Raw genomic sequence first — 25,093 nt, 5'->3', positions numbered from 1 at the left:
CCGCAGGACTTCTGGAAGCGAGGCACTTGAAGAGTGGGACGCTGGTATAAAAATTATCCAGGTAGAGGTGGTAACCCTGGTCCAGCAGTGGGCGAACCAAATCCCACACAATTTTTGCATTAACTCCCAGTAAGGGGGGGCATTCTGGGGGCTGAATACTGCTGTCCTTCCCTTCATTTATCCTAAATCTGTAGGTATACCCTGATGCACTCTCACACAGCTTATACATCTTCACGCCATACCTTGCCCTCTTACCCGGCAGGTACTCGCGGAATTGAACCCTCCCTTTAAAATGTACCAAGGACTCATCAATAGAAATACACTTCTCGGGGGTGTATGCTTGGGAAAACCGGGCACTGAAACGGTCTAATAGGGTCTCCGTTTATACAAACGGTCAAAACTGGGGTCATCTCGGGGTGGGCGCTTCTCATTATCAGTATAATGTAAGAAGCAAAGTATTGCCTAATTTATTTATTTTTTTAGGTTACAGTTCAGTTATGAAGTTGCTTTGAGGGGCCTATATATTAGACACCCCTATGAAACACCCCATTTTAGAAACTAGACCCCTCAAAGTATTCACAACAGCATTTAGAAAGTTTATGAACCCTTTAGGTGTTTCACAGAAATTTAGAGCAAAGTAGAGGTGAAATTTAAATTATTTTTTTTTGTCCGAAAAATCCTCTTTATACCATTTTTTTTATAACACAAAATGTTTTATCAGAGAAACACAACTTAATATTTATTACCCAGATTCTGCAGTTTTGAGAAATATCCCACATGTGGCCCTAGTGCGGTAATGGACTGAAGCACCAGCCTCCGAAGCAAAGCAGCACCTAGCGGATTTTGAGGCATCTTTTTTATTAGGCACCATGTCCGGTTTGAAGAGGTCTTGTGGTGCCAAAACAGTGGAAACCCCCCAAAAGTTACCCCATTTTGGAAACTAGACCCTTTGAGGAATTCATTGTAGTTTTCTTGGGGTGCATGCGGCTTTTTGATCAGTTTTTATTCTATTTTTAGGTTGTGCGGTGACTAAAAAACAGCAATTCTACTATTGTTTTTTTGTTCAGTTATTTTACAGCGTTCACCGTGCGCTATAAATGACATATTCACTTTATTCTGCGGGGCGATACGATTACGGCGATACCAGATGTTTATAGTTTTTTTATGTCTTATAGCGTTTGCACAATAAAATACGTTTTGTAAAAAATCATTCACTTTTTGTGTTACCTTACTCTAAGAGCCAGAACTTTTTTATTTTTCCATCAATAAAGCCGTCCGAGGACTTATTTTTTGCATAACAAACTGTAGTTTCGATCAGGACCATTTTTAGGTACATGCGACTTTTTGATCTCTTTTTATTTCATTTTTTGGGAGGTGAAGTGACCAAACAATTGTGATTGTGGTACGGTTTATAATTATTTTCTTTTACAACGTACACCGTGCGGGATAAATAATTTTGTAGTTCAGGCCGTTACGGACGCGGCGATACCAATTATGTATAGTTTATTTGTTTGTTTATATATTTTTATTAATATTAATAATAAAGGACTGATAAGGTAAAAAGGGGGATTTTTACTTTTAATACTTTTAAAACTTTTATTTTCACACATCTGTTTTTTTTACTTTATTACTTTATCCCACTAGGGGACTTGAGGGCAGGAGGCCCTGATCGCTATTCTAATACACTGCACTACATGCGTAGTGCAGCGTATTAGAACTGTCAGCTACTCACTGACAGCAAGCATCGTGGGTCCAGGACCCACTAGGCTTCCGTCGATGGCATAGCCGGACGCCATTGTTTGGTGTCCGGTTGCCATAGTCACCATCGCCGGCCGCTATCGTGTAGCAGGCCGGCGATGGCAGCTTAACCCCTAAAAAGCCGCGATCTCTATTGAACGCGGCTTTTAAGGGGTTAATCAGCGGGGACACAGCGATCGGTCCCCTCTGTAGGAGCTGTGACAGCTGCTGTACAAGACAGCAGCTGTCACAGCTCCTGTATGTGTCGGGAGGACGGCCGGAATGGCCGTTACTCCCGAGACGTACTATTAGGTCATGGAGCGCGAACGATACAGCTACCATGACCTAATAGTACGTCCAGGAGCGGGAAGGGGTTAAGTGGAGAAAAAGGCATTTTTCTCTAACAAGATATATTACAAAGTTTCTTCTATTTGTACTATTGATTTATGAAAAGCTCGTTGAATGGTTTGCGACCATTTAAGCCTCTGTTCACATAGGCGTTACTCTATATATGTGTGTGTATATATATATTAAAATAAAAAAACGATTTGACACAATTCTTTAATTTATCTGCACAGTTAATAAATGGGTTTATTGCAAAAATGTATGGTATGAAAGGCATGGCTATAGGGGTAATATGCTATAAAGCATATAAAAAGCAATAGCATAAACAATGCATGTTTTTAAATGTACACGTTTTTGGACCTGTTCAAATCAGCGTTGGCCTTTCGTTAGGCGGTTCCGTTAGACCTTTCCGTCAGAGGATCCGATGAACAGAAAGCCAAACGGAAATCAATGATAATGCAAACAGAAGCTATGGTTTCCGTCTGGCTTTCCATTCATCGGTTCCTCCGACAGAAAGGTCGAACGGAACCCATGAACGGAAGCCTAATGCTGATGTGAACAGGCCCTTACTTTGCTATCTGTCTGGGGCTAATATTAACAGTGTTTCATTTTTGTATGTATTTATTCATAACAGGATTCAGGATTTAGAGGTACTTCCTTCATTATTGTCTTTCCATCGAGTAGGAATGGAACCGCACTTTTGTAGCACTTGTTTCTATCATAAGTATAGCAAGAGTCCTCTTCAGGTTTATTGCAGCTTCCTTGAGAAACAAGAACTGTCTCACCACCAATTTCAATTTCCACAGGGTCACATTTGTTGCAACTGGAAGAAAAACAAATGAAATAAATATTTATATAACACTAATATTCCGAAGTACTTAGGGCCGGTTCACATCACCACTGCCCTTCCGTTGAGGAGTTCCGTCGCAGATTTCCATCAGGTTAACCCCTCAACGCAAAGGCAAACGGAAACCTAAGCTTCCTTTTCCCTCACCATTGATCTCAATGGTGACGTAAACATTGCTAATAGTTTCCATTTATCACCGTTGTGACAGGGTTCCGTTGTTTTGACGGAATCAATAGTGCAGTTTGCCTTTCCGTTGAGGGGTTAACCCAACGGAAACCTCCGACGGAACCCCTCAGCGTAAAGGAACAGTGATGTGAACACAGCGTATCAGATCCCAAATAAAAAGCCCAACTACTTTACACATGGCCTTAAATCTCTCTTTCCATTAAGACTTTAGTCACAAAAAATGCTGATCTAAAAAGTAAAATAATGTGCACTGTGAAGATTGTTTTTTTTTTTTGTTCTTTTTAGATGGCTATGTTATGGCTGAGAGTGAGAGCCGTATACTTAGTGCCTGTTCACATCTGTGTTGCAAGCTCCGTTGGGGCCTCCATCGCAGATCCGGCAGAAATTACTGGAAACAATAGTGCAGCATGCTGCGCTCTCTTTTCAAGTAAAACCACGGACACCGCGACGGAAAGCCTATGGAATCCTTTCAAGTCAATGGGTTCCGTTGGCCGCCGGTGGTGTCCATGTTGCAACAGAACCGTTGCGTTCGCCATTCCCTTGTTCTGTTCCTCTGATGTAGCAGAACAATCGTATGCCCTGACGCCGATGTGAACAGGACCTTAGTGCTAGGATGGGATCAGATCCTGTTTTTGGCAGTAAATGTACAGCTTTCATATGGAGCTGTAATATGAAGGGCCTTAAACAGAACCTGTCATCTGCATTATGCTGCTTTCACGTAGCGGTATCCACGCATGGGCGAAACCCGGCTTACTTGCGGTGGCCGATGGCCACGCAATTTTGTTGGGTATTATTGACATACTTGTGCGGCCATTCGCCACCGCATGTGGTTGGGATTTTTGCTTCATGTGGGCGCTACTGTGTGTGACCGTACCCTTAAACTTTCACATTGCTTACTTGTGAACTAATTATTTACCTAAGGGTCCTTCACAAAGGGCAATTATCATGTAAAAAAAAACATAATATCGAGTAAAAGTTCGCAATTATTGGCCAGTGTAAATATATATGTGCAGCAATTGAGAGAACAGTGAGAAATTGTTCATTTGTCGTTGCTTGAATCTTTTATGATGACCTAAAAAATATTGTTTGTCGGTGGATCATGTTAACAGGCTTCTGCTAGCAGTTAGCAGACAAATTTATCTTCACGTGTAAAAGGACTATTCCTCTCCCAGCTCATTCTGTTGTTCTGTATATTTTTTTAAATAGCCAATTACTCACTTCTGTTCTTTTGTGTTATCTATGTGTTTTTAGATATTTTGTTATACCCTGCTTGATGAAGAGATCTAAGGCCCTGTACACATCAGCGTCGGGTTCCGTTTGGGATTTCCGTTGATCCATTCCATCAGAACAGCTGAACAGAAAGCCGAACGGAAACTATAGCTTCCATTTGCATTACCATTGATTTGAATGTTAATGCTTGCGTTGCAGTTGGTTTCCGTTTGTTTCCGTTCCGTAAAGTTTCTGTTTTTTCACAGAAATAATAGCGTACTCGACTAATCAATGGTAATGCAAACAGAAGCTATAGTTTCAATTCGGCTTTCTGTTCCACTGTTCCTCTGACGGAATGGATGAACGGAAACCCAAAAAAGAGCCCAACGCTGATGTGAACAGGCCCTAAGTGGTCTCCAAAGTTTGATATTAAAGATCTTTTCTTTTATTGTAATTAGCCATGAAAAGGTGTCATAATTGCAAAAGTTTTCATTTTTTTTCTCTTATTAAGAGCAATAAAACTGTATTCCGGTTGTAACACCCAAATCCCCTGCGGTTTTAGTGAACCAATCTTACACCATAGATCCTTTTTTATGCCCTCTCCTCTCTAGTGTTGGTAAGCGCACATGACAATCCACATGCATCCTGGAAACCAAGAATGCTGAATCCAACCTTTAGGCCGGGTTCCCACTTAGCGTGAACGCTGCGTAATTTCCACAACAGAATTCTGTGAGGAAATTCTGCAGAATTTACAGTAACAGCAAAGTGGATGAGATTTAGAAAATCTCATGCCCACGCTGCGGAAAAAACCTGCAGCGTAAACGTTCAATAAATTAATCTGCGGTGCTGAATTTAAATCCGCAGCATGTCAATGCTGCGTTTTCATTGCTTTTCTGCTGTGAGTCTTCATTGAATTCAATGCAAAACCCGCAACAGAAAGCCACGTGTTGCGACTTTTGCGGCAGAATCGCAGCGATTCCGCCGCAAGAAACGCAACTCGGGAAAAAAAAAAATCATACTTAACCAGAACTCTCTCCTTCTTCTTGCAGTCCGGCCTCCTGGGATGAATTTTCATCCCATGTGACCGATGCAACCAATCACAGGCAGCAGCGTTAGATGGCCTGCAACAGGAGTGGACTACGCGCAGAGAAGAGGGAGTGGGCAGGTATGATGATTTTTTTTTCCTCCCCGGTGCTTTTGTCCGCAGAGGAAATTCCGTTAGAAAAACCGCACCACAATGTAGTGCGGTTTATCGGACGAAAGGTGAGGTGGGTTCCAGGTCGGGTATGCTGCGCAGTTTTTAGACAGTGCATCCAACCCGTGGGAACCCGGCCTTATGCCAGGATCTCACACACATCTTTGATGCCGTTTTTGGCTCAGTTTTTTCAGCCAAACACAGGAGTGGAACAAAAGAAAAAAGATGCATCATTGTTTTCTTTATACCTTTCCTTCCTTTTGGATACACTTCTGGGTTTGGCTCAAAAAACAGAGCCAAAAATTGCCATATACACTGCATCAAAATTACATAAATGATCCTAGTCTAAGGACACTTTCACACAGCAGTATATTGGTCAGTGTTTTTGCATCAGTATTTGTAAGGGCTTGTCTACACGTAATGGAATTACAGCAGAAAATTTCTGCGGCATTTCCGTTTTTTTTACTGTAGAAAATAGGCGGAATTTAGAGCAATTCAGTCCACTTTCCGTACCAGGAATTGACATGCAGTGGAATGAAAAATATGCACCGCTGGTCAATTTCTGCAAGGAAATTGTATGCATCATGTGCATGAGATTTATTAAATCTCACCCACTTTGCTTCTACTGTATTCTGCTGTGTATTTTCCGTCCGCAATTCTGTACGGAAATTATGCAGTAATTCCGTTACAAGCCCTAAGTCAAAGCCAGAAATGTATGCAAAACTTGGAAGAGGTGCAAATCTTTTCATTATACCTTTTCCTAATGTAAGTTCCACTCCTGGGTTTGCCTTACAAATACTGATACAAAATACTGGCCAAAATACTGCCTTGTAAAAGTGGCCTAAGACACAGTTCACACTATATATTTTGAGGCAGCTTTGCGTGTATTTTCTTCTATAGTATATCCAAAACAAGAAATGGATCTTAGAAAATACTTTTCAATTATACTTCTCCTCCATGCCTGCTAAGTGTGTACTATGTGTCTTATTTGATTAATTTTAGTAAAAAAAACATAGGACAAATACATCCCCAGACAAATTAACCGGAAATAAGAGTCAGAATCATTATGGCACACAGCTAGTATTAGAAATATTATAGCTTACAGGTTTGAAAGATTATAAACAAATTTAGTTCTTAATGGAGAAGTTGGATCTGAAATGTTCATTCTGCTTTTCAGTGGAATCCTGTGAGTAAAATACAGCAAAATATGTTATTACATTTCTGTAAAAAAATAATAAGTATTATTGTATTGATTTGTCTATTGAAACATTGGGCTAGTATATCACATTTCTGTATATTAATAATAATAATAATAATATTATTTGGGCTATTGAGACATTGGCCAGTATGTAATTTGAATACAGTGTGCAGTGCTCTTTGAATGCATGGTGCATGCTGTGCTCTTTAAAGAGGCTCTGTCACCAGATTTTGCAAGCCCTATCTGCTATTGCAGCAGATCGGCGCTGCAATGTAGATTACAGTAACGTTTTTATTTAAAAAAACGAGCATTTTTGGCCAAGTTATGACCATTTTTGTATTTATGGAAATGCGGCTTGCAAAAGTCCAAGTGGGCGTGTTTAAAGTAAAAGTCCAAGTGGGCGTGTATTATGTGCGTACATCGGGGCGTTTTTACTACTTTTACTAGCTGGGCGCTCTGACGAGAAGTATCATCCACTTCTCTTCAGAACGCCCAGCTTCTGGCAGTGCAGACACACAGCGTGTTCTCGAGAGATCACGCTGTGACGTCACTCACAGGTCCTGCATCGTGTCGGGCGAGTGAGGACACATCGGCACCAGAGGCTACAGTTGATTCTGATACAGCATCGGCGTTTGCAGGTAAGTCGATGTAGCTACTTACCTGCAAACGTTGATGCTGCTGCAGAATCAACTGTAGCCTCTGGTGCCGATGTGGCCGACACGATGCAGGACCTGGGGCAGGAAGTGAGTGACGTCGCAGCGTGATCTCTCGAGAACACGCTGTGTCTGTGCACTGCCAGAAGCTGGGCGTTCTGAAGAGAAGTGGATGATACTTCTCGTCAGAACGCCCAGCTAGTAAAAGTAGTAAAAACGCCCCGATGTACGCACATAATACACGCCCACTTGGACTTTTACTTTAAACACGCCCACTTGGACTTTTGCAAGCCTCATTTGCATAAATACAAAAATGGTTATAACTTGGCCAAAAATGCTAGTTTTTTAAAAATAAAAACGTTACTGTAATCTACATTGCAGTGCCTATCTGCTGCAATAGCAGATAGGGGTTGCAAAATCTGGTGACAGAGCCTCTTTAAGGGCATGCGCACACGTTACGGATTTCCTCCGCAACTGTCCGCATCAATGCCGCACAGAATCTGCGTTGCAGATTCTGTGGCGGATCTGCCCAAAATGTGCAGTAAATTGATGCGGACTAGCTGCTGCGGACTGCGGGAAAAGTGCTTCCCTTCTCTCTATCAGTGCAGGATAGAGAGAAGGGCCAGCACTTTCCCTAGTGAAAGTAAACTAATTTCATACTTACCGGCCGTTGTCTTGGTGACGCGTCCCTCTTTCGGCATCCAGCCCGACCTCCCTGGATGACGCGGCAGTCCATGTGACCGCTGCAGCCTGTGATTGGCTGCAGCCGTCACTTAGACTGAAACGTCATCCTGGGAAGCCGGACTGGAGACAGAAGCAGGGAGTTCTAGGTAGGTATGAACTTCTATTTTTTTTACAGGTTGCTGTATATTGGGATCGGTAGTCACTGTCCAGGGTGCAGAAACAGTTACTGCCGATCGCTTAACTCTTTCAGCACCCTGGACAGTGACTATTTACTGACGTCTCCTAGCAACGCTCCCGTAATTACGGGAGCCCTATTGACTTCCTCAGTCCGGCTGTAGACCTAGAAATACATAGGTCCAGCCAGAATGAAGAAATGTCATGTCAAAAAAGCAAGACGCATCCGCAGTACACATGACATGTGCATGACAGCTGCAGACTTCATTGCGGAATTTAGAATCTCCATTGAAGTCAATGGAGAAATTCTGCCATGAGTCCGCAACCAGTCCGCCACAACTCCGCAACATCCATTGCATGCTGCGGACACCAAATTCCGCACCGCAGCCTATGCTCCGCAGCGGAATTTTCAGCCTCGTCTAAACGAACCCTACTAAATAGAAGTGGAAGTCAATGGAGAAACGGCTCCGCTGCGGATTAACGCTGCGGAGTGTCCGCAGCGGAATTCAAGAGCAATTCCGCCACGTGTGGCTTTGCCCTAATAGGGCATATGCCTACACACTCTGAGGCCTTGTTCACACAGTGCAGATATGATGTAAATTCTGCATTCATTTTTTTAAGCCAAAACCAGAAATGGATCCAGGAGAGCAGACCTATAAGGCCTTCCTTTATATATTTCTTTTGTTTACGTTACATTCCTAGTTTTGTCTTAAAAAATACATGTAAAATCTGAAGCAAATCTGCTCTGTGTGAACAAGGCCAACACTATTGAAGAAATGCTGACAGTGTAAGGCCTCATGCACATGACTGTAAGGGTTTTCAATGTCCGCAAATTTGGTTCCGATGGCTACGGATACAAATCCGTAGATGTCCGCAATTGAGGAAGCGCCCATAGACTTCTATGGGCGAGTTTGTGCCGCTATTGCAGACAAGAATAGGACATGTTCCTTATTTTGCAGATTATTTATACGACACAGAGACACATCCGTAAATATACGGAGAGGTGTCCGTGGCCAATAGAAACTGATCCGTAATTTCGGATGAAAACTACGGTCGTGTGCATGGGACCTCAGACTGTATAGGGGCGCACTCTATTGACAAAAAAGGTGCTCCTGCATTGTTACTTCACAGGGCATACAAGTATTTACTAAATCAGACCTGTCAGGATAGCTAAAGTCTATTATAGTCTACTATAAAATAAAGGTGAATGCAATACTCTGTTGAGAATATAAAACACAGAAACGTGTTTTTCCTTAGGCCATGTGACCATGCAGCAGAGTAGATGCGGATTAGTTACAAATATTTTTTGCAGAATCCACACTGGAAATGTGCATCTAAAATATAGCATAATGCTTATAAATGGGGGTAAAAAAGACCCATGCAGAGGAATGGCAAAAAAAATCTTTGTGGATTTGAGGGCATGTTGCAGATTATTGAATCAATGACATGCTCTATATGCCGTGAATTTCACCCATTGCAATGCCAATCAAACACTGCAAAATGTAACACTTGGATTTTGCAGCGGGTTTCACTATTACTCGGAGGAGACTTGAGAATCTAGATGAAACCACAAAAGATATAACTTAAAGAGGACCTATCACCTCTCCTGACATGTCTATTTTAGTAAATACTTGTATTCCCCATGAAATAACAATTCTGGAACATATTTTCTTAAAACTCTATGTTGTGCCGTTCGTCTGTTATTCTTTCTAGAAATTTATGAATAAATTTACAACTGGGTGTTACCATTCCCGTTGTCAAAGGGCCGTGTCCCTATATAGTCTCACTCTGTCAGCCCCAATTGGACATTGACAGTGTAAGGACACACCCCCAACTGGAGACACCAAGTTGTCAATTTATTCTTAAATTTCTAGGAGGAGTAACTGAGGAATGGCACAACGTAAAAAAAAATATGCTCCAGAATTGTTATTTTATGGAGAATACAATTACTTACTAAAACAGAATGGTCAGGAGAGGTAACAGGTCCTCTTTAATGCAGAGATGCCACTAGTTGGATTCATACTCAAGACTATGCTGTATGGCCACAATGCTAACCACTAAACTACAATATACTCATCCATGATGGTGTTAAACACAAATAAAGGTATGGTCTTATAAATTATAATTCTTTACATTCATCCTAACTTACGTAATGTGAATATTTCGTTCTAAAATCTCTTCATTTGGGTCTTCTTTTGATGTGACAAATCTAGAGGTCACCTTGATGCATTTGCACTTGTTGTCCAACAAAATATGTTCTTGACCACCATAATATTGACCTGAAAATACAGTGCTTATTCTTTCGTTTGGAATTAGCAGAAGCATGACATTTAAGGGTTTCCAATGCAAATACTAATATCAGGCTTTTTTTAAAAAAAAGTAATAATATATGTAATATACACATGATACTATGATATTTAATCAATATATTAATTGAAGCTATAGGGTCCAGAGGCTGCAATCAATCACAGCTGTGGTGCTTGAAGGTACGACAAGGCCCCCCTCTAATGTATGGTCAACAATTCCATATATGTGCAGTGTCTTGGCATGCTATGCTTATTACACAATAATGCATTCATGCTATGTACAGCTATCTTACTATTGATCTGACTACTTATTTTTACGATGTAAAATGCTATTTATGTAAGGGGGGATTCACACGAGCGTGTATTCGGTCCGTGCGGGCCGCGTGGTTTTCACGCGGCACGCATGGACCAATACAAGTCTATGGGGCAGTACAGACAGTCCGTGCTTTTTGCGCAGCGTTTGTCTGCTGCGCAAAAAGCGCGACAGGTTCAATAACTCTGCGTATTTCGCGCATCACGCACCCATTGAAGTCAATGGGTGCGTGAAAATCACGCGCACCACACGGAAGCACTTCCGTGGGACGAGCGTGATTCGCGCAACAGCAGTGAAAAGGATGAATGAAAACCGAAAAGCACCACGTGCTTTTCTGTTTCCGAACATCCAAACGGAGTGTCTTTGCGATGAGCGAAGCCGGACAAGCGTACCGAACTTCACCGGGTTCGGCCAAACTCGTTTTGGCCGATCCCGGCAAAAAAATTATCGGTACGCGACGTCAGGAGATAGTCACTGTCCATGGTGCTGAAAGAGTTAAACTGTTTCAGCACCATGGACAGTGACTTGCGATCCCAAAATACATTAACCTGTAAAAAAAACCGAAGTTCTAACTTACCGATTACTCCTGTCTCCTTCCTGCAGTCCGACCTCTCGGGATGACACTTCAGTTCAAGTGACAGCTCCAGCCAATCACAGGCCAAGCACAGGCTGCAGCCAATCACAGGCTGCAGCGGTCACTTGGACTGCTGCGTCATCCAGGGAGGTGGGGCCCGATGTCAAGAGAGGCGCGTCACCAAGGACGCGTCACCAAGGACGCGTCACCAAGGCAACGGCCGGGAAGTTCTCGGTAAGTAGGAACTTTATCTTTTTTTTTTACAGGTTTTTCGCTGTTGTGTTCGGCATTCACTGTCGAGGGTGCTGAAAGATTTAGCTCTTTCAGCACCTTGGACAGTGACGGGCGTTGACAAGCCTCATCTCTATGATGCCGGCTGCGCGAAAATCACGCAGCCGCGCATCAGACACGCATGACACACGCAGCTGTCAAATGGTTTTTGCGCTCGCAAAACGCTGCGTTGTTTGCGCGCGCAAAAACGCAACGTTCGTGTGAATCTGCCCTAAGGGAGACTGAGAAAGAGAATGTGATGTTATTGTATGTGAAGGCTGGTACAGATTTGCAAGTAACGTTTATTTGATACCTGATCTATATCCTATGCTCTTATATTATAAATGATGCAATATGCTGATTTTATTGCTCTGTTCCTATTTATAGCAAATAGGGAGACTGGCACTCACCAAATTAATGCCACTTGGAGAATTTATTTCATGCAAGAGAATTGTGTAAAAATGGCTGTACAGCCGAAACTTATCAAGATTGATACCTTATAAAGAATAAAATACATTTCTACAAGCTGCATTAGTTTAGTTAGTGCCAGCCTCTCTATATACAATTGACCAGGGATAACACATGCAACTGCCGCAAGACTGAATACCTGTAACATTGTTTATATTTGTAAATTGCAAGTAATTTTAAAGCAGGCTTACACTGAATTTCTAAACTTGACAAATTTCAGAGCATCTCACACAGAAACACTATTTTACTTTATACAGACTTGTCTGGCGCACTGTCAGTCTGACCCCATTCAGTTAAGTTCAAATTGGCTTTGGTGAAAGTTGAATTGAATAAAATGACATAAAACCATGTATGTTCTTTTTGTATTGTTTCAAGTCATTTTACGTCACAAAACAATGTAATATCAAACAAAAACCTCAAGCCAGATAACTTGCAGCCTGAAAATACTGATAGTGGAGAAGAATTATTTTTAGACAGCTAGACAAAGTGGGGGAAATTGATCAAAATGGGCACAAGACAAACGTGGAGTTATCCATAGCCACCAATTTGTTTCTACATTTTATTTTTTAGAGGCCCATTGGAAAATAAAAGCAACTAAATGGTTACCATGGGCAACTAATCCAATTTTCTGGTTTTGATAAATCTCTCCCAGTGTTATATAAATTGGGTAAAACATCCATCTGTACAACTACAACTTTTGTTTTATGGACCCTTTAATTAAATAGTAGAGATACTTGACTACGGTTTGGTTTAGTTGACTAACGTTTGGATTTGGTTCAGTTAAGGCATGTACTTTGTTTTACATAAAGCGGTATTGGATCTACAAAAGAACTGTAACTTTCCTTTATGCTTTTCCTCTCTATAGCATCTAAAGAAAAACAAATGAATGTAACAACTGAATCAAAAGAGATACTTTATAACCCAGATGAGTGCACTGCTGTATTACAGACCTATACACTATAAGGTTATTGGGATTTCCTACCAAAGATATTGATTGAATATTAATTGGATATATCAAATCTCTAATTGGTGGGTGTCCAACTACTGAGATCCCTACCAAACTTTGTGTTTTGCCTTACACAGTGCAACTCCCGATTGGGCACTCTGCCGAGAACGGCAGCACAGCCCCATTCAAGTTAAACGAGCTGTTTTGAATTTCATCCTAGTGTCAGGTCAGAAGTACTGCTGTTTTGCACTTTGCACTTTACCAAGTACTGTGGCCCCTTCTTTCTAAGGATTTAGGGGAGTACCCACGGTGATAAACCCCTATGCCCCCTTTAACAATATGCACAATCTACTGGTTCACTTATTTTATTTTTTTTAAATGGATAAAAGAGAGCACAATTAACTTTTTATGCCACCTTACACATACATTTACACTTTCATTTTAAGTAACCACATATTTGTGTTGATATTATAAATAGTTTATTTACCTCAATGAAAAAATGGTGTTAAAACAAACACAGAAGGCACCCTAGCTAAATTTAGTGAGAGAATATAGCAAATATGGTATGTACTGAAATAGCAGTATTTTAAGTTAAAATTCTCAATTATTTTATTTCATTACATTGCTTTATTATGCATTAACAGCTAAGAATCGCTTTATTACTTTAGAGAAATATTACACATATCCACTTCACCTACCTGTTACATATACAGCACAGAGCAGTAACACTGCTGCCAGTAATACATTGAACTTCATCATCCTTTCTCTCCTTCTTCTAATGAAGATGTCTCCAAGAAAGATTGAACTATAAGAGAGGGTGGGGGGCACTTTCTGAAACCGTCTATTACTTAAAAATAACATCTTGGTTTCAGTATTGAAAACAGATGTTATTTTCATGGACTGTGGCAAATGTTCTTCTGCAGAAATACTGTGCTAAAAAGTGTAAGAGGTGGTTTCTTAGTTTCTTGTTAGAATAGATGTTACTGCATTGAAGAATGAGTAGAAAATTGGAGGATGTATCTGGCTGCTGTGTTTGCATCTTTTACATTTAGCTCTAACCAATACTTTGTTGCTCCTCTGTGATCTCTATCAAATATATATATAGACGCAAGGTACTATGCATCACAGTTCTGTCCCTCTAATATTGATATAGTATCACCTACATACATCCTGTGCATTATATTTGCACATATCACTGTCTGGTATTTCCTCACACTGTGGCAATCATCTCTAAATTTTTTATGTGTTTTTCGTCATTTTTTGTATATTTGTTTCAATAAAATCTTCACCTTTTAATTGATTCTCGGTGTGTCAGAATCTTTAGGTTGTTGTTGTTAGAAAATTGGAGGATGTCTCAAATATATATATAAAATTAAGGAAGTGACTGGAAAGATGGTAGATGGTGTATATATTCCACCAAGATTTCTTACCTATAAATGGTGAGGGACTTCAAGTGTCAAAGTAGGATGGAAAACACATTACTAGTTTTTCTCCTTGTTGTTTAAAAGATATGTTCTGGGACTTGGAGTTTGGAGTATTTGAAGTTTTTTTCTGGTCCATTCCCAGTCCAGTACCTATTTTCCTCTGCAGAGGCCACATTAGTTAATGCAGCTGTATTGAAGCTGTACTGAGGTCACAAGCTGCCTACAGATGGAAGGTACAGGTTGCTGCTATATTTATATATATATATATATATATATATATATATATATATATATATATATATATTTACTTAGAAACGTGTGTGTATAAACACTGATTAGGCATAACATTAACCACCTGTCTAATATTGTGTAGGGTGCCCCTGAGCCACCATAACAGCCCTTACCCGTAGAGCATGGACTCCTCAAGACCTCTGAAGGTTTCCTGTGGAATTTGGCAACAAGACGTCCGTAGCAAAACTTTTAAGTCCTGTAAATTGCAAAGTGGGGCCTTTATGGACCAGACTTGTTTTTACAGCATATTCTACAGATGTAACGGCAGGGGGTAGGGAGACGGACAAGTGAGCCCTAATCTACCCGCCACTCTGTCCCTGCCTACTTGCAACGACCCGCCCTAGGCGACGGGGTACAACTGGGCGGCGGTCCCTGCGCTCAGTAAGTGCACGACAAACACGACAAACATACAAGGAACACAAGCAACGAAAAGGGGCCGTTGCCCACGGCAACACCGTGAGCAACCAGAGTGGTGAACGAGCCGAGTCAAGCCAGGAGTGTGCGAGGTACAAAACGAAAAGCAGAAGAGTAGTCGGTAAGCCAGGGTCGGTATGGAGCAGGATCAAAAATAGCAGGAGCTGTAGCTGGGCCAGGAACCACAAGGAAGGAAACCAAAGCAATAACAAGCACCGAGGGACAGGAAGTGCAGGCTTAAATAGACCGAGGGCGGGAGCTAGCTGAGTCTGGCCAGGTTACGATAGGCTCTCCCACTCCTAAGCCTGCCAGCCTGAATGGTGGAAGCAGGAGTCAGTCTCAGGGATGTATTCTCAGGTGCTGACTGATAAGTTCTGGGAGTTAACCCCGCAGTGCCTGGCAGATCCTTTACAGTACCCCCCCTTTTATGAGGGGCCACCGGACCCTTTCTAAGTGGACCTGGCTTACTGGGGAAACGCAGGTGGAACCTCCTGACCAATACCCCAGCGTGAACATCCCGGGCGGGTACCCAAGTCCTCTCCTCGGGCCCGTATCCTCTCCAATGGACCAGGTACTGGAGGGAGCCTTGGACCATCTTGCTGTCCACAATCCTGGCCACCTCGAATTCCACCCCCTCCGGGGTGAGGATGGGAACAGGAGGTCTCCTCGAGGGAGCCAAGGAAGGGGAGCAGCGTTTGAGGAGGGAGGCATGAAACACGTCGTGTATCCGAAAAGACGGGGGTAACTCCAGCCGGAAGGAGACAGGATTGAGGACCTCAATGACCTTATACGGCCCAATAAACCGGGGAGCAAACTTCTTGGACGGAACCTTGAGACGCAAGTTCCTAGACGACAACCACACCAGATCCCCGACCATAAACAGGGGGTTAGCAGAACGTTTTTTATCAGCCTGAGTTCTTTGTACGCTCTGGGACACCTCTAGGTTTTTCTGAACCTGGGCCCAGACTGTGCACAGTTCCCGATGAACGACCTCTACCTCAGGATTGTTGGAACTACCAGGTGAAACGGAGGAGAACCGTGGATTAAACCCAAAATTACAAAAAAAAGGAGAGACCCCAGACGAGTTACTGACCCGGTTATTAAGGGAAAATTCGGCGAGGGGAATGAAAGAGACCCAATCAAATTGACAGTCAGAGACAAAACACCTTAAGTATTGTTCTAGGGACTGATTAGTCCTCTCCGTTTGGCCATTGGTTTCAGGATGGAAGGCAGAGGAGAAGGACAGATCAATCCCCAACTTCATACAGAAGGCTCTCCAAAACAATGAAACAAATTGTACCCCTCTGTCCGAAACAATATTGACAGGGACCCCATGGAGACGCAGGATGTGTTTGACAAACAAGGTAGCCAACGTTTTGGCGTTGGGTAGTTTCTTGAGGGGCACAAAGTGGCACATCTTACTGAAGCGGTCCACCACCACCCACACCACCGACTTGCCTTGGGATGGAGGCAAATCGGTGATAAAATCCATGGAGATATGTGTCCAAGGTCTCTGGGGAATGGGCAACGAACGCAGTAAGCCCGCTGGTCGGGACCTGGGAGTCTTGGACCTAGCACAAACCTCACAAGCGGCGACGTAGGCCTTAACGTCTTTAGGCAACCCAGGCCACCAATAATTTCTGGTGAGGTGTTTGGTACCCAGGATGCCTGGATGGCCAGATAGTGCGGAGTCATGATTTTCCCTAAGTACCCTTAGCCGGAATTGCAGGGGAACAAACAGCTTGTTCTCAGGAAGGTTCCCGGGAGCTGCACCTTGATCAGCAGCAATTTCAGAGACTAAATCAGAATCGATCGAGGAAATGATTATACCTGGAGGCAAAATACAAGCAGGATCTTCCTCCGAAGGAGGGCTGGCCATGAAGCTACGCGACAGTGCATCAGCCTTAATATTTTTAGACCCAGCCCTATAGGTAACCAAAAAATTGAATCTGGTAAAAAATAACGCCCATCGAGCTTGTCTCGGGTTTAGCCTCCGGGCAGATTCTAGGAACACCAGATTCTTGTGGTCGGTAAGGACCGTTACCTGGTGCCTAGCCCCCTCCAGGAAGTGGCGCCACTCTTCAAATGCCCATTTAATGGCTAAGAGTTCGCGGTTGCCAATATCATAGTTACTTTCAGTTGGCGAAAACTTCCTGGAGAAGTAGGCACAGGGGCGGAGATGGGTGAGGGACCTGGTACCCTGGGACAAGACAGCCCCCACTCCCACCTCAGATGCGTCAACTTCCACGATAAATGGCTCCATTTGGTTGGGCTGAACCAGCACCGGGGCCGAGACAAAGCACTTCTTAAGGACCTCAAAAGCCTGGACAGCCTCAGGAGGCCAGTGGAGGAGATCAGCACCTTTGCGAGTGAGGTCCGTAAGGGGCTTAGCGATGACCGAGAAGTTAGCAATAAATCTCCTGTAATAATTAGCAAATCCCAAAAAACACTGTAACGCCTTCAGGGAGGCAGGTTGGACCCATTCCGCCACAGCCTGAACCTTGGCGGGGTCCATGCGGAATTCATGAGGAGTGAGGATTTGACCCAAAAATGGAATCTCCTGTACCCCAAACACACATTTTTCGGTTTTGGCAAACAGTTTATTTTCCCGAAGGACCTGGAGCACCTTCCTGACATGCTCCACGTGGGAGGACCAGTCCTTGGAAAACACCAGTATGTCATCAAGGTACACTACCAGAAAAATCCCCAGGTAATTTCTCAAAATCTCATTTATGAAATTCTGGAAGACCGCAGGGGCATTACACAACCCAAAGGGCATGACGAGGTATTCGAAATGGCCTTCGGGCGTGTTAAACGCAGTCTTCCACTCATCCCCCTCTTTGATGCGAATAAGGTTATACGCCCCCCGTAGATCCAATTTAGAAAACCATTGGGCCCCCTGAACCTGATTAAAGAGATCAGGAATCAAAGGAAGGGGATACTGGTTCCTTACCGTGACCTTATTCAGGCTACGGTAGTCAATGCATGGCCTAAGAGCACCATCCTTCTTCCCCACGAAGAAGAAGCCAGCACCTACCGGAGAAGAAGAGGGACGAATGTAACCCTTGGCCAGGGATTCCTGGATATACACTCTCATAGCTTCACGTTCGGGACAAGAAAGATTAAATATCCTACCCTTAGGAAGCTTAGCTCCTGGTACCAATTCGATAGCGCAATCGTATTCTCTATGAGGAGGTAACACTTCGGAGGCCTCCCTAGAGAAAACATCAGCGAAGTCCTGATCAAACTCGGGTAGCGTATTCGCCTCCTTAGGGGGAGAAATAGAATTAACAGAAAAACATGACGTACAACATTCATTACCCCATTTGGTTAGCTCCCCAGTATTCCAGTCAAACGTAGGATTATGCAACTGCAACCAGGGAAGACCTAGCACCAAATCGTACGATAATCCCTGCATCAACAGTACAGAGCATTGCTCCAAATGCATGGAGCCAACAAGGAGTTCAAAAACAGGGGTATGCTGTGTAAAATAACCATTAGCAAGAGGAGTGGCGTCGATACCCACTACCGGGACAGGTTTAGGCAAATCAATAAGAGGCATAGCAAGGGACATAGCAAATTCCACAGACATGATATTAGTAGAGGACCCTGAATCCACGAAAGCACTGCCGGTAGCAGACCTACCACCAAAAGAGACCTGAAAGGGAAGCAAGATCTTAGTACGTTTCATATTTATGGGAAATACCTGTGCGCCCAAGTGACCTCCCCGATGATCACTTAGACGCGGAAGTTCTCTGGCTGCAACCTTACGCTTAGGACAGTTGTTCACTTGATGCTTGACGTCCCCACAGTAGAAGCAGAGACCATTCTTCCTGCGGAATTCTCTACGTTGTTGGGGGGACACGGAGGCCCCGAGTTGCATAGGTATCTCTGAATCTTTCGGGGAGGAACGAAGCAACGGAGCTTCGGGAGGCATCATGGGGGAGTCGGAGGAGAAAACACATAAACGTTCACGTTGTCGTTCCCTGAGACGTCGGTCAAGTCGTATCGCTAAAGCCATAACCTGGTCTAGGGAGTCACAACAGGGATAGCTAACTAGCAGGTCTTTCAGGGCATTCGACAGACCCAACCTAAACTGGCACCTTAAGGCAGGGTCATTCCACCGAGAAGCTACGCACCACTTCCGAAAGTCAGAGCAATACTCCTCAACAGGTCTCTTACCCTGACTTAAGGTCACCAGCTGACTCTCGGCAAAGGCAGTCCTGTCAGTCTCGTCATAAATAAGTCCGAGAGCAGAAAAGAAACAATCAACGGAGGAAAGTTCAGGGGCGTCAGGAGCCAAGGAGAAGGCCCACTCTTGGGGCCCTTCCTGGAGCCGGGACATAATTATACCCACCCGCTGGCTCTCAGAACCTGAGGAATGAGGCTTTAAACGAAAGTAAAGCCTACAACTCTCCCGAAAGGAGAGAAAAGTCCTCCGGTCCCCTGAGAACCGGTCGGGCAACTTGAGGTGGGGTTCAAGAGGTGCGGTGCGGGGAACTACCAGGGTAGCATCAGGCTGGTTGACCCTCTGAGCCAGGGCCTGGACCTGTAGGGAGAGACCCTGCATTTGCTGAGCCAGGGTCTCACGGGGATCCATAGTGGTGTCAGGGACCAGGGGTAGACTAGGTATGGGCTTGTTATTATGTAACGGCAGGGGGTAGGGAGACGGACAAGTGAGCCCTAATCTACCCGCCACTCTGTCCCTGCCTACTTGCAACGACCCGCCCTAGGCGACGGGGTACAACTGGGCGGCGGTCCCTGCGCTCAGTAAGTGCACGACAAACACGACAAACATACAAGGAACACAAGCAACGAAAAGGGGCCGTTGCCCACGGCAACACCGTGAGCAACCAGAGTGGTGAACGAGCCGAGTCAAGCCAGGAGTGTGCGAGGTACAAAACGAAAAGCAGAAGAGTAGTCGGTAAGCCAGGGTCGGTATGGAGCAGAATCAAAAATAGCAGGAGCTGTAGCTGGGCCAGGAACCACAAGGAAGGAAACCAAAGCAATAACAAGCACCGAGGGACAGGAAGTGCAGGCTTAAATAGACCGAGGGTGGGAGCTAGCTGAGTCTGGCCAGGTTACGATAGGCTCTCCCACTCCTAAGCCTGCCAGCCTGAATGGTGGAAGCAGGAGTCAGTCTCAGGGATGTATTCTCAGGTGCTGACTGATAAGTTCTGGGAGTTAACCCCGCAGTGCCTGGCAGATCCTTTACAACAGATGCTCGATCTGATTGAGATCTGGGGAATTTGGGGGCTGAGTCAATACCTTGAACTCTTTGTCATGCTATTAAAATCATTCCTTAGTGGTAGGACACATTATCCTGCTGAAAAAGGCCTCTGCCATTAGAGAATACTGATACCATGAAAGAGTCTACAACAATGTTTAGGTAGGTATTATATGTCAAAGTAAATCCACAGAATGCAAGGACTCAAGGTTTCCCAGCAGAGCATTACCCAGAGCATCACACTTCTTCTGCCGGTTTGCCTCCTTCCAATAGTGCATCCTGTTGCCATCTTTTCCCCATGTAAGCAACGCACATGCCCCAGGCAATTCACACGATGTAAAAGAAAACGTGATTCATCAGACCAGGCCATCTTATTTTATTACGCCATGGTCCATGGTCCATGCTCATAAGCCCATTGTAGCCACTTTGGCAGTGGACAGGGGTCAGCATGGACTGCGATGAATGGTGAGAGAGATGATTGAGAGAGAGAGAGAGAGAGAGATGATTGAAACTATTTGACTCTACAGGCTTGTTATTAAAGAACTAAATTGAAAAAAAAAACATGTCAGGGTCTATTCACATGGTTTGGTCAAATCACAACAAAAGCCACGATATGACCACACCGTGTGAATATACTCATACAAGCAGGTTTTATGCCATTTTTTGGTACTGAATTTTGCAAAATTGCAACAAAAAATGCACTAGTTGTGCAAAATTGCTTGAATAAAAATGGAATTCAACAGAAAAAATCTCTGTGTGCCCTTATCACAGGTATAAATGCTCTATACAACTCAAAGGTTGAACAGGGCCATAATACGGTAGTGTTCATGAGCCCTTAGTAAATGGACAAAAGGTTAAGGTGATAACTGAGTCCTGAAAATACATGGAATCTGCAAACCTGTATAGTTAAAGATCAATATAGCATCATGCGGGCCATATAATCATATAATGCTAAGGTGTGATCTTCAAAGTGGAAAAAACAAGACCTAAGAAGAAAATATTATTTACAGTATGGAAATAAAATTATTGGTGACTGTAAAACGATAACATTCAACCAGTTTTTGTATATGTAGATGTCGCTTGAAGCAAAGGTGTCATGAACTTTTCTAAGCATTGTACATGGGCAACTTTTGTAATCATTCAGAAGTACCAGGAGCATTTGTAGACTCCCAGTGGCAAGTAAATATCGTGAAGTGCAGACAATGATGCAACAAGTCAGAGGAGTGGACGGAAACATAATCAGGAGACAAACGACAGGTTAACCCCTTAAGGACACACAGGGCTGTATTTACAGGCAGCGTTGCCCTAGGCATCACATCTGAATACTCCCCATATTACAGTTGAGCCGCATTTGTCCTTGATAGGACATGATTACACGTTGTATTTTTACCACAATTTACGCAAAACCACTGTGTTATTTAAGCTGTTTTGTGAAAATCGTTGCAAAACTGTGACAATACAGTGACATGGGACTATACCCTTAGGGTATGTGCACATGTGGTGTTTTCAGGCGTATTTCAGGGCGTTTATGTCTCGAAAAACGCCTGAAAAAACGGAAGCAGAATGCCTACAAACATCTGCCCATTGATTTTGTTCTGATACGTTCTGTTCCGACTGGGAGATTTTTTACGCCTCATTTTCAAAAAACGGCACGTAAAAAGACGCTACGTAAAAAGAAGTGCATGTCACTTCTTGAGCCGTTTTTGTAGCCGTTTTTCATTGACTCTATAGAAAAACAGATCCAAAAACGGCCTTAAAAAATGCAGCGAAAAACGCAAGTAGCTTAAAAAACGTCTGAAAATAAGGAGCTGTTTTCCCTTTTCAGACATTTTTGGTTTTGCGTGTGCACATACCCTCATTTAGGCTGGTATCATACATGACATATTAGTTACCAATACCCAGTGGCGGATTATCATATGGGCGTTTCGGGCGGCCGCCCGGGGCCCGAGGCTCCCAGGGGGCCCATGGCAGCCCGAAACGCACATCATCTCCTAAATCTATTCAGCGCGCTAGCGCTGCTAACGGCTGAAGATGAGGAGGAGCAGGGAATTGGCCGGGAAATAGGTAGGACACGCCTCCCTGACAAGTGCGACCCGCCGCCATTGAGTAACAGAACAGCGACGGACGGCTGTTCTGTTACTCCAAAGCAGCAAGAGAAGAGCCGGGCGGGCGGTCACCGGCGCTGAGGTCAGTACAGGCTTATCCTCCTGCCCAACTGGTTCCCGACCGCTGGCTGTATTTTTACGGCCAGCGGTCAGGGACGGGTCCTTAAAACCCGAGCCATAGACTTTCTACGGCTCGGGTTTTAACTTGCTGCCCGCGCAATCGGGCAGCTGAATGTCGGGTCTCCGGCTGTCAGTGACTGCCGGGGACCCTGAGGAGAAGATAGAAGCAGCTTTCGCTGCTTCTGTCTTCTCCGATGTCTTCTTACACAGCGTTCAATGAACGCTGTGTACAGGAATAGAGACAGCAGCAGCGGCGCTGTCTCTATTCCTCCCGGTGATCATGTGACTGGTCACATGATCGCCGGGTGCCGTTAGTGGCAGACTGTATCTGGGTCTTACTAGACCCAGCACAGCCCTGTTAGTGACAATCGTCACTGTGAGAGGGCTGATTTCCCCTGTAACTGGGGCTGCTGTGCAGCCCCAGTTACAGTGGAAAAACATGGTGTAAAACAAAGAAAAAAAATATATAAAGTTCCCCAAAGGTCTTTTTTGACCTTTAAGGGACAGACCATAGTAATAAAAAAATAATAAAGTGCAAAAAAAATGTAAATAATAAATACACATAAAATACCCACCCCAAAAAAAACGTTCCCCCCGCCAATCATTGTTGTAACGCTAGCGCTGACCCAATTACCCTAATATAGACATGTAATATATTAAAGTTTACGGTAGACAATGGCGATCACAAACAAAAGGTCTATTTTAGGGTAAAACTATGTTATTACCCAAAAAAAATAGCTGAAACGTAAAAAAGCTTATTTTTTTACTATTATTTTCAAACTTTATGAATAAAAATTCTAAAATAGCAAAAAAGGTGTGTATAAAAATGATAAAAAACGAAACCTGCATTGTCTACGGAAAAAACGTCACAAAAATCACGTTGGTTTTATTTTTTTTTAATAAAAATGTGTGTTTGGTGCAACTTTGTAATTACATTTTATTAAAAAATATTTTCACTTTTTGAGATACAGCTGCTTTGTATCCTGTATCCGTCAGGTCAGCAGGACTGACGGGATCAGTGAAACGGGCCCTGCGCTAAATTATAATCTTAAATGTGATAGATTTGAGGTGGATCCTGCGTGTCACTGATCCTGTCAGTCCTGCTGACCTGACGGATACAGGATACAAAGCAGCTGTATCTCAAAAAGTAAAAATATTTTTTAATAAAATCAATCAATCACACTGATACACACACATACTATATATATATTATATATATATATATATATATATATATATATATATATATAATTATAATATAACGTTTTTAAATGTGTACATAGCATTGTGGCACTATATACAAGGGGGAGCGCTGTGAGGCACTATATACAAGGGGGAGCGCTGTGAGGCACTATATACAAGGGGGAGCGCTGTGTGGCACTATATACAAGGGGGGGGGGCTGTGTAGTGCTATCCACAGTGGTATGTGTGTGGCGCTCTTTATATGGGGGGCTTTTTGGTGCTATTTACAAGAGGGGGAGGGCTGTATGGCACTATCTATAGGGGGCTGTGTGTAACGCTCTACGAGGGGGATGTGTGATATATAGAGGGGCTGTGTATGGCGATATCTATGGGGGTGTGCAATATCTATGGGCGTGTGTAATATCTACAGGGGCTGTGTGTGGCACTATGTACAGGGGGCTGTGTGTATGTGGTGTTTTACAGTGTGTGGTATTATATTCAGGCGCGCAGTGTTTGGTGCTATTATATTTAGGGGCACAGTATGTGGCACCATGATAACTTTATTTTCGTTTATAGGTGTGGAAATGTTGGAAAAGTGAGGAGACGTCTGAGTGGCAAATTCTGCAGAAATGAGTCATGGCCGGGAGAAGTCGTCATGAGTGCTGGACCGGATGGAGAAGAAAAGAGGAAAAAAACTACTAGAATCTGAGACGTCGTCACCTGTGAGTCACTAGATTTATAGAGAATCTGTCACCTTTCCTGACATGTTTATTATAGGAATCCTTGTATTTCACAAAAAGTCATTCTGCAGTCCAGGACTGATAGACAATTCCCCTTGTCAGGAGGTTGTGTCCCTGCACAGTGTGATCCTGTCAGTATGTAGGGACACCGTGCTGTGACAAGGGGAATCGTAACACTGTTAATGCTTGCCCAAAAAGGTAGTGTTAAAAATAGTTACGGTGAGGAAGGGGGGCCCAAGTTTGGGTAACAGCCCAGGGCCCATGGTCTACTTAATCCGCCACTGCCAATACCTGAGCACACCTCATTAAAGTGAGCGACTATTCTTCAGACAATTGTCTGTGGGGATTACCTTAGGGGTATGAACGCACACAGGGTACTCAGGGCGGATACACTGTGTTAAGCTGCACAGCATATCCGCCCTGAACACCGCAGGGATTGCCGTCCAAAATCCAGCACCACACTGAGGTGCATTATTTCTGGCGTA

The 25,093-nt window shown here is 43.6% G+C and overlaps 1 protein-coding gene across 1 annotated transcript; it reads right to left on the bottom strand.

Annotated features, from left to right (window-relative positions):
- Positions 1-2,294: 2,294 nt before the first annotated feature.
- Positions 2,295-13,887, bottom strand: JCHAIN (joining chain of multimeric IgA and IgM). Its single transcript, XM_075849799.1, has 4 exons — positions 13,804-13,887; positions 10,378-10,507; positions 6,623-6,703; positions 2,295-2,905 (listed from the first exon to the last, which is right to left on the bottom strand). Exons 1-4 carry the CDS (start codon positions 13,862-13,864, stop codon positions 2,704-2,706), a joined length of 474 nt encoding a protein of 157 aa, XP_075705914.1. The 5' UTR covers positions 13,865-13,887; the 3' UTR covers positions 2,295-2,703.
- Positions 13,888-25,093: the final 11,206 nt, after the last annotated feature.

Source organism: Rhinoderma darwinii, chromosome 1, assembly GCF_050947455.1.
Source record: "Rhinoderma darwinii isolate aRhiDar2 chromosome 1, aRhiDar2.hap1, whole genome shotgun sequence".
Taxonomy (NCBI): domain Eukaryota; kingdom Metazoa; phylum Chordata; class Amphibia; order Anura; family Rhinodermatidae; genus Rhinoderma; species Rhinoderma darwinii.
Note: the sequence above shows the minus strand (reverse complement) of the source record. Positions and strands in the feature narration are given on the sequence as shown.

Coding starts and splice junctions, on each gene's coding strand:
- JCHAIN (XM_075849799.1), bottom strand. CDS start 13,864: ATGATGAAGTTCAATGTATTACTGGCAGCAGTGTTACTGCTCTGTGCT. Junction 10,508..13,803: donor CTGTGCTGTATATGTAACAG/GTAGGTGAAGTG, acceptor CTGTATTTTCAG/GTCAATATTATGGTGGTCAA. Junction 6,704..10,377: donor GAACGAAATATTCACATTAC/GTAAGTTAGGAT, acceptor TTTTACTCACAG/GATTCCACTGAAAAGCAGAA.